The sequence below is a fragment of the Pogona vitticeps genome, chromosome 1 (genome assembly GCF_051106095.1).
Source record: "Pogona vitticeps strain Pit_001003342236 chromosome 1, PviZW2.1, whole genome shotgun sequence".
NCBI lineage: Eukaryota > Metazoa > Chordata > Lepidosauria > Squamata > Agamidae > Pogona > Pogona vitticeps.
In genome coordinates, this window is record NC_135783.1 from 220,737,234 (window position 1) to 220,747,905 (window position 10,672).

Sequence of the window (10,672 nt, forward strand, 5' to 3'; positions counted from 1 at the left end):
CTTCAAAATACCAAAAAACATTATTTAAACAGCAATTTGTACCCAAACCCACCCTGGCCTGGCTGCGGGATCCCCTGGCTGCTCACACTCTGCACAGGCTCAACCTTGCTAAGTCCAATAAATAAATAAATAAATCTGGATGCCCAAACAAGGCTCCAGCGCAGGCAGGGGGAAAGCGGCGCCAGGCAAAACCCGAATGAGGCAGCCTCCCCTCCCCCGAGGGTCATAAGTTCAAGGCTGGGGAGTGCAGGAGTTGGAGTCCCCAAAAGCAACTTTGTACATACACAGCCCGGGTGCTCGCCTTCCCATTGATGTGCTTGGGCGCTGCTTGCTCCTGCCTGGCTCGGCGAGTGGCACTCCACTCACGCTGCCTTTCTGGGCTCCATGTGGACTGGGCAGGCATGGCGAATCACCGAGCAGCCACGGTGGCAGCAGGAGGGGGCAAGGGCTGCTCTCCAGCGTTAGGTAACGGGGGGCAGGCAGGCAGGTAGGGGCAGAGAAAGGGCGGTTCCTTCCTTCCCTCCCCCTCCCATCAAAAATTATAACATAAAATATACAAAAGCCTGATATTTTAAAGGTTTTTATCTTTGCTTGCCTGACGGAGGACATTAGGCTAAAAAGGAGGACATGTCCTACTTTTGCCTGACGTCTGGCAACCCTACTTCCAGGGGAATCCTCTGCAAGAAAGATTGCATTCTAGGTGCATGACATAATCTTGTGCAGCCTGGCATTTCTTCCACAAAAAATAACTATAAAACTTTCCAGAGATCCCATAAGACTTCCCTCTAGATTACTCCATGGGGAAAAAAAAACCTTATGCAGATAAATTTTGCTGTGAGGAAAGAGTGATTCCCTCCCTACTCAGTTTCTCATCAAGAATGAGAGGCCAAAAGATTGGCATGGATAGTGTAGTGGTTAGAATGCTAGACTGAGATCTGGGAGGGCAATGGCCCAGTCCCCATTTAGTCATAAAACTCAATGGGTTATATTAGTCTAGTCACATTCCACCCATCTGACCTGTCTTAGACAGCTATTATGAGGGTAAAGTGTCTTGCAGAAGAGTCATGTATACTGCCATGAGTTCACAAAAGAAAAGCTGTAATAGAACTGTAACCAACAAATAGGAGATACAACATAATTCCAAAGCATTCCTGGTGTGGGACAGCATGGGAAAAATCATGGCATGACCATAGAATGCTGATTTCTAAGACACCATGAAAGGGATCAGTTATTTCGGCTTAGTTGTCTAGATATCTTGCCTATACAAATCTATTTATTGATATACTAGCATTCTGTGAAAGCGTTTTTCACTACTTCTTTGCGATAAGATCAGAACATTTTTCCCAACACGGGCCCTTTGTTTAGAATGCTATCAGCTTCCTTTCTCTACTGCTTTGTCTCTTCACAGCTTGTAGCCTTTCATGTTCTCCCAACTGACCTAAATGTTTCGTCCTTTTTTTTTTTCCTCTGGACTCCACTTCTGTCGTTTTCCCTTTTGACCACATGTGGTCTGGCATTTGAAGCATCTGGTGTATTTCACAGTCTGCAGAAAGTAATATTCAGCAGTGGCCTTCCAAGACCCAGGCTTTAGATTTGTTGCAGTCAAGGTGGTTTAGTATACAAATATATTTCAGTTGGGAAATTTATCCAGACTCCGAAGTGAATAAGGGACATTAGCTTTGGGAGCTAAACGTGTGGGCAAGAGACCCTCTAGCTTACAGTCTTGGAGGAGAATCCCACCAGTACCAGCTGCACCTGTTCCTGAAGAGCTCTGATCTGGCCACGGTGACACATGCCTTAGTTACATCCCAGCTTAAATTATGGTAATGCACTATGTGTAGGGCTGCCTTTGAAAAGTGTTCAGAAACTTCAATGGGCCCCAAACACTGCAGCCAGATTGTTAACGGGCTGGTTACAGGGATCACACAACTCTTACGTTACACCATCTCCATTTACCATGTGAGAGATTTTTTTTAATGCATTGTGCTGCCTTGTTGTTTTTATGAATGTATTTTTGGATGATTTTTAAAAACCCTTTTAATAAGGGATAGGAGGAAGACCTACCAAACTGTGCAGAATTGTTATGATTCCTATGCAGAATACTATCTTTCGATGATTGTTTAATTATTTTTTAAATATTTGTATATTTACTGCCTTTAGCTTTTAAATCTTGTCTCCCAATGATGTCAGCTACTTTGAATATTTTTTTAAAGAGAAGAGCAGGATAATTTATTTTTAATAAAATAAATAAGTAAATACTTTGCAGCTAGAGCACTTTCATGGATAGATTGTGTGAAGCCGCAAAAATTATGTATTCAGATCTCTCATACAGCTCTTTGCTTGCTTTTCATATATATATGAAACTAGGAGACAGCATGTTGTGTAGATACTGTATTTTTCGCACCATAAGACGCACTTTTCCCCCACAAAACAGAGGGGTAGAAAGTCTGTGCGTCTTATGGAGCGAAGAAAACAGATTATATTTTCCTGTTTTCTTCTCCTAAAAAATTGGTGCGTCTTATGGAAAGGTGCGTCTTATGGAGCGAAAAATACGATATATATAGAGGCAGTTACAACCTGTTTAATTTTCCAATGCAAGTGAATGAGAAATGTGAAGAATCTGATTTCTGAATTTTTCGATTCTGAATCAAGTACAATTCAGATCAGAATGAGTCCAAATTGCTGTGAACCAAATCACACCCAAATCAAAATCTATAGTTTGGACTGTAAGCCAAATTAGGGAATAAACTTGCACAGCTATAGACAGAAGCACTGTAAACTATCATATTTTTTGGCAAGTTCCCAAGAGAGCAACATTCTAAAGTAAATCTGTCTGTCTACAACAAAGGGAATTCTTTTCACCTTTCATTCTCTGAATGGATGAGAGATACTGCTACTGCCATAACTACTTTACACCTAGGTCTCTTCTTCATTCACCACACCCACCAGCTTGGAGACAAGACAAACCTTTCATTAGCTTCAGCAGACAGTGAAAGAACCTAAGGGTGGACAGTGAGCCCGTAGTGATCTTTTGACGCTGCACCAGTGCAGTTCAAGATAAAATGAATTCTCTGGCACTCTTATTGTACCACACACTTTCTGAAAGATACCCTGCAAATGCTTTATAATCTACTAATGAAGAACAAACTGAATTTTCCAAATACTGATTCTAGTATTGAAAACACTTAGGAACCAACTAATTGGGAACCTTTTCTCTTTCATTTTGATAAAGGTGTGCATTTCCTGATGGATGGCTCCTACTGTCTGAATAAATAATATACAAAAGTCAAAGTCTCTCTCCTTCATGACTGAGTTGTCAAGAATGACTGCACATCAGTGTTACCTCTTGCCCTCCAACCACTCTAGTTTGCTACTGCAGCAGTTCCCCCCCCCCCTTGTTGCTGGGCTAAGCCAAAAAGCATCTTACGGTCAGGGACCTCTGAAAAGAAGGGAAAAATCTGTGTCTTCTCTGCCTCAGGCAACAGCCTTCAGGGTGTTCTGTTAGTTTCCCCCAGCTATATCATGTCAGGAGCAGGAGGTGGCTCAATGGCTGACTAGCTTCTGCCACTTAAGTAGAAAAATGTGGTTACTAATGCAGAGGGAAATTTATATTATAGATCTTCATTTTTAGTTAACTCAGGGACAGTAGGCCACAAATGAGACTCTGCCATAAGATTCACAGACATAAGACATCTTCCTTCCCTTCTCATCTCCCAGCAGAAATGATCCTATATTTTAAATATTTTATGTAAAGTTCTTTTGAGCTCTTGCAGATATTTCACTGTAGTTATTATGACACTGAGGTGAAGGGGAAAAAACATCCGTGTAGAATAAATCCAAATCCCCCAAATGGAAAAGGCAGCAAGGCTTTCAGGAACAGTTCAAAATATTTTCCTATTGAGGCAGGTATCATTTCTCACTCATCTAAGTCAAGGTGCACAGGGTCAAGGCAAGGCATGTGTGTTTTTGGTCTGGTCTCTGAGTGTTCTTTGTGAATTGCATTGTATGTGAATTTCGGTGTATACATGTTCAATGACAATAAATTGAAATTGATGTTATTATGACAACTTCATACAAGTGTACCAGATAGTTAGTTCTGTTGTTGTTACTGTATTTTTACTTCCAGGGATGGAAGTGGGTTCTTGAGGCATTTCCTGTCAGAGTTGTCACCAAGTATTTAAGTAACCATTTGTTATTTTTTGATTGTGGCACCTCAAATATGCTGCCTCAGGGAAGCCCAGCTCACCAGGCCTGGTAGTTTTATCTTCTGTCACAATGGGAGAGCTGACCCTGAGGCCCTTGATAAATCTGATTTATGAGAATGATTTCTTTTCATTTAAACAACTGGAATTAGGCATCTACATTGTCTTCAGATAAAGATGAAAAAACAGGTCTTATTGGGATATTTATGCAGTTCCAAGGTGACATTGTGGTGGAGGAGGGAGCCACTGTTCACTCCCAGGGCACAGCAATACCACAACGGATCCTCCACACTCCACTCAGCATTCATACAGCTAAAAGCCTGATCAGGAATTTAAACAGAGGAAAGGGGAAATTATAAACAGTACACAGCCATTTTCTGCGACAGTAGAGTAAAATGAAGGAGTGGCGCTGCTGCGTATACAACCTTTTTGCTTTCTATAATTTTCTTTTTTCTTTCTCCTGTTTTAGTTTACTAAACTATACTGAAATTTTAATGCACTATTAGGACGAGTGTGTATATTTATGGAATGATGATTGCTGTATGGGCTTTGGCAAGACGTATTATCTTTTGGAATAAGTGAAGAGAGGAGTTGTCAGTAATGGATTCTGTGCTGATGATGAGAAGAGACAGATTTAACAAGATGGTTGGTAACACAGTGATGCCCCTTTAGAGACAACAGTTTCATCTTCTGTCACATAAGCCATATCCCTGGCAAGCTGAAAGAAATGAAGTTAACTGATCTATAAAATAGATTAGTGCCATAATAAAGCATTATATAACCTGGATTTCTCAAAGGTAATGAAAATGTAACTAACATTTATTTGCTTCCATTCCTTACTTGTGTTGCATCTGTCTTTTCTGCCTGCCTGCTGCAAAATCCCAGCTCATCAGGCCCAGATATAAGTCAGTAAGTAGTTATCAGTGTCAGAAACTTCTGACTGGCACTTTATTCAACTAGAAACAAAAAGTTCCTGACACATTTCTCATCAGTTTTTAGCCTTCCATACCTTGCATTTGTACTGGATTTTGTGCACTGACTTTTCCTAAATAGAAGTTGCTCTTTTTGACTCTTCTATTTTGGTCTGGCCTTATTTTGACATTTACCTTTCTTCGGGTTCTCTGAAATTGCAGTACCATCCACTGAGCATTTCTCCTATTTCCCAAATACTTTTCTATGACCTAAATTTATATTTTTGGCAAGCGGTCTTTTTTAAACTCTGCATTTTCTCAAATTAATGAATGTAGTTTTGTATGTACCTATATACACACATACAGATACCCATAGACAAGGCTAAAGTGACACCTTAGATATGATCACATTTGTTGAGACCAAAGATAGGGACTCCAAACTCATGCATCTATAAAAGGTATTTCTCAGACTATACCCATCCCAGATGGTTAAAGAATTATATATAACACTGAAGCAGAGGTGGGAACTTAACCCTCCTATAAGCCCCAGATGCCAGTTCTATCCCCACATCTACTCTGTCAGCACAATGACAGGCCTCAACAAGGTCACCCTCCACATCAGATGTACATTTAACTTGTTCCTCAGCTAATGTGATCTATGCCATCTTTTGCCAACAATGAACATTCTTTTGCCCCTTTTCTACATAGAATAACCAGGAAAATCTCTACTCTAGTCTTCAAGGTGCCACAGCATTTCTTTTATTTACTTTTTGCTTGCACAGACTAACCCAGCAACTTTTTTGAAGACATTAGTGTAATTGGGATTGGGAATCGTTATATCAACTTGCCAACCCAATATATCTTCTCATATTTACAATAAAGATGTCTGTCCTTTCTAAGCTATTATTTGGTGTGAAACATGCTAGAAATAACCAAACTAATTCAAACTCTAAAGCTAATACAGTTCACTGTCCCCTTATTTCAGAGCTGGAGGCACTGTGGGAGTGAGTGAGTGACCTATGAGAACTCTGCTGGGTAGATCAGACTAAGGATGTGACTTCACAGTGGAGTAATTATGGATTGATTCTCTGTGATTCACAGATTAAGTATCCCCAGTGAAAGCACTGTAGCTTTCCAAACAACAATTTGCAGAAGTCAGCAGAGGCAGATAGTACTTTTTGCACAGACCTCCTACAGTAAAAGCTGCCTTAAGGTGCTAAGAAGGTGCTCATTGGCAATTTTCTTCTTTCTCTTTTATTGAGTTCTCCTAAATCAGTGGTTCTTAACCTTGGGTTACTCAGGTGTTTTTGGACTGCAACTCCCAGAAGCCTGCACCACCAGCTGTGCTGGCTGGGGTTTCTGGGAGTTGCAGTTCAAAAACACCTGAGTAACCAAGGTTAAGAACCACTGTCCTAAATGACATAATGATGCTGAATCAAACCTTTTTTGTTTTTTGTTTTTTAAATTGTTTCAAGAGTTAGGGTACATGGTTGTGGGGAACTGACATCCCAGGGAGCACCCCTTTGCATGAGATCAGCCAACCACACTGGCAGAAAGTGCACAAAAGTGACATAAAACTAATTGGAACAAATTTAACCCACCCCAGCCAGCTGACAAAAAAAACAGACAGCTCCCCATTTAAAAGAATTCCACAATAGGTTTCCATCACACTGAGATTTATGTCATAAAGTTACTGGGGTTTGATTTGATTTCATCTGTGATCAATCTAATGTGAATTGTGGGATAAATGGCCAGTGCAGTCTCCTCCCAGCTGCTTCAAGTCATACTCTGAGTGTTGTCCACATGTATTAGACATTAAAAGCACATTGGATTAAAGCTGAGAAAGTTGTTTACCTTTGTTGACAAGTAAACTTTACCATTGTTGACAGGCAAAGTTGTTTACCTTTGTTATCGAGTTTTTTTATCCCTATATTGCATGTTGGACTTAGAGGTTACATACAATTGTCTGGTAGTGTTTTTCACACATATACTTCTAATACAAGTCAGATAAATGTGCTGAGAGAGGTGGCCTCTAAATCAGATGCCAATAATCCCAACAGACCGAGGGGCAGTTCTCTATTTTGCCAGCAGCCCGGGGGTTGCACATCCGTCCACTGAAATTTAGTAATCTGTCTTTCCAGCTGTTTTCTGGGGTTTGCCACAGGTGTTTATTTTAAAAGTTGATTACAGGTGTTACATGAAAAAAATTGCACACCACTTTTCTTTCCATCTAAAAATGCATGGCTTGACCATCATTGTCTTTATTACATGAAGAAGTTTCAATCATTGTATTTTCTTCAGTTTTAGTTTGTGACTATATGTTATTTTGTATTGCTTGTCCTGATGGTTCAAGGCTGTTTAAGAATCAGAGAATCACAGAGCTGGGATTTGTTAATGCATTTAGATGCCTTTTTTCCAATTCATCTGATGCTGGAGATTTGAACCCGTTCAAGGTAGTGAGGTATCCCTTGACTATTTGTTTATCAATCTCCAACTGCAATCTTGTCCCCTCCACCTTCACTTTGCAGTTGTCTGGAGGGTCATAAACTGTCCTTTGGGAAAAGACTGAGCTAAAAAGGGAATTGAGCACTTCTGCCTTTTCTTTGTCTTCTGTTTATCATTTTCCCATCTCCACTGAGCAGCTGAGTCACTGTTTCTTTTCCTTGTCTTTTGCTGCATACGTACCTGAAGAATGGTTTTTTGTTGCTTTCGGTGTCTCTAGCTAGCCTCAGCTCATTCTCAGCTTTTGCCTTTTTAATGCGATCCCTGCAATTCCTTCCTGCTTGTCTATACTCTTCCTTTGTGCCCTGGCCTTCCTTCCACTTCCTATATGTGTCTTTTTTTGTTTATTTGTTTTCAGGTCTTCTCTGATTTTTTGTGAATCCCCATATAAGAGATCCAGGTGGGATGGGCAGATATTTTGAGGGAGAGGTGCTCAGACGGGTAACATGGTGTTAAACTATTAAGGGCTTTACATGCTAACATAAACTCATTTATGTCACTGTAAACTGTAAACTACTCACGCTTTGGCCCACTTGTCAAGTTCTTCATCCAAGTAAGTTTTGATTTTCTTTGGCTGGAGACCAAGAGAGTTACCAGCAAAGTAGATGCAATTTTCATTCGCCTTCACTAGAGCTGGGTTGGCTGAAAGGGGAAAAATCCAGGAAAGCCATGAAAAATACTGCCACTGGCTACATAAAATATTCCACAAGGAAAATAATGGATCCAGTCTTAACTGTCATCCTCTGTACATGACTTCCCAGAGCTCATATTTCTGAGACCAGCCTTTAATACATAAATCAAGATGGCACTTTTGAGAAATAAAATTACTTTCATTAGACCACGTATACAGCAGAAAAAGAATCATGTAATCAACTCTGTGTGCTCTATTTACTAAATATAGAACTCGTAACATTCAGCATGGTGCTGTTCTGTGATGGACAGGAATGGAGTATGTATATGAGGGTATGTAAATTGGTATGTAAATTCTGTTAAGTTTTCCATTTACAAGTTCGTTTTCTATAGTCAGTAATAAAAGAAAAACAAGGAGGTGGCACACAGCCACTTGAATTCAAATATAAAACTATATGCCTAGGAATCTGAAGGAGCCTTTCAGTGGATCCAGTTCCTCAAGTTCATGACTGATGAAAACATCAGCATTACACATGGAGGATCCTGTCTATTGTGTTGTATTCTTTTTCTTAATGGGTAATAAAGCTTAGCTCCTTTTAAAATAATATCCAGTCTGTCCATTGCCTCATCTGTTCTGCACACATTCCTGGAATTTCCCCAGTTAATAAAGGGGAAGACAAGCTTTAAACCTGGGAGCTTTGCTATTGAGTACTCCCAGCCCCGGTTTAAAAAATATAAAAAATATTATGGGGTGGGGAGATGGGAATGTGTGCAGCCCTCTAAGGTATGGAAGTAGTTTTCTGTGACCCTCAGAGGCCTGGGATTCACCCACTCCTTCGCTAGTGTGTTTAGTGGTCTTCTACAAATTTTGCCTGGTCTTCTAGTAATTTAACTAATGAATATGTATTGTGCAATATGAATACTGCAGAAGAACCATTCATTTTCTGAGTTGGAAGTGAGTATATTGAAAATTCAAGGTTTTTTAAAACCCTTCTATTGTGTGTCCGTGTTGAAAATTGAGGAGAAAACAAACCCTTGTATGAGGGAAGCTATCTATTGAAAATGCTTTCCATTCAAAAGGAGGAAGCAAGACTGTCTGGCATAAATTAGAGGTCAAGAGAAGAGATTAGCCTCTCTCATAACCTTTCGTTCCATAGACTGCTGTGTTTTGTCATAGGTCATAAGGGATGGTGTTCCAGTTACTGGCCAAACAACGTTTTGCATGCATCAGCCATTGATACCCTGTGCCCAAATGTGTAAAAGTGGATTGCTTTATTAAAATTAACATAAAATACTTACTATATAAATAAGACATAATAATGAGTTTACATTTGTCAGAGGCAATTTCATTTTAAAGCTCTAGGAAAACAGATTAAATAACTGCAAAGCTCTTCGGACTAGGTTTTTGTGATAGTGCTTTGAACTCAACCAGTAATACATTTGCCAGGAGTAAAAGACAACCAAGATGACTTCTTAATTAAAGCTTTAAAGACTTTTTAAAAGCCTGAATCACAACAGGCATTTCAATCTAATCTATATCACTGAAGCTTTCCCTGCTTTTCATCAGCTTTCGTTAAAATGAGTAATAACTGAAGTGTGAATATTATTCACACATCAAATTTGTTCTGTTCACATGCATTAGTTACTCCAAAGGACAATAATGGAGTCTCATTGAGATTAGAGGAAGCAAGATTTTATTTGGATCTCAGAACCATGAATTTTACCACGAATCCTTGAATTCCTCCCAAGTATTAGAACAGGTAAAAGGCAAAGGAGCATTCTTACCCATTCCTTCTATAACCATACAATGCTAGGTAAATCCTGAAGTGCAAAACCATGGTCTCCACCTGGTAAGCCTTTGTTATCACCTTGACTAGACCAGTGGTTCTTAACCTTTTTGAAAGAAACGCCCCCTTGAGCCATTGAGGAAGTTATCACCGCCCCCCTCGCCCCCCTCCCTATGGTCATGATATTTATTTATTTATTTATTTATTTATTTATTTATTTATTTATTTATTTATTTATTTATTTATTTAAGACACTTAAATCCAATGACCCCTGAAAACAAAATTCAATTCCAAGAAAATGAAATGCCCCCAAAAAGTAACATTTAATAATTTAGTTGCAAACGAATTTTAAGACGCAAAAGAAATACAGTATAAAAAGGGCATAAAAACAAACCGCAATGCAGGAACTAAAAATTTCAAGACAAAAACTCTGAAACTAAATTAAGATTGGAGGAAAATATATATTCATGCACACTGTAAAAAGGCTGCAGCCATCTTCACAGGTTTGGCTTGCTCCAGAGCCCCCACACCGCCCCCTTCTGCTCCAGCGCCCCCACACCGCCCCTTTTTGTTCTACTGCCCCCCTGAAAAATGAAATCGCCCCCTGGGGGGCATTATCGCCCACGTTAAGAACCACTGG

At 39.7% G+C, this 10,672-nt stretch overlaps 1 protein-coding gene across 3 annotated transcripts in view; it reads right to left on the reverse strand.

The window, feature by feature from the left end:
- KYNU (kynureninase) overlaps positions 1-10,672 on the reverse strand; it is a 139,134-nt gene that overhangs the window by 101,189 nt on the left and 27,273 nt on the right. For all 3 annotated transcript variants that reach the window (XM_020784232.3, XM_072983830.2, XM_072983844.2), the window contains exon 3: positions 8,137-8,257. In XM_020784232.3, the coding sequence (XP_020639891.2) occupies positions 8,137-8,257 (121 nt within the window). The remainder of the gene's footprint in view (positions 1-8,136; positions 8,258-10,672) is intronic.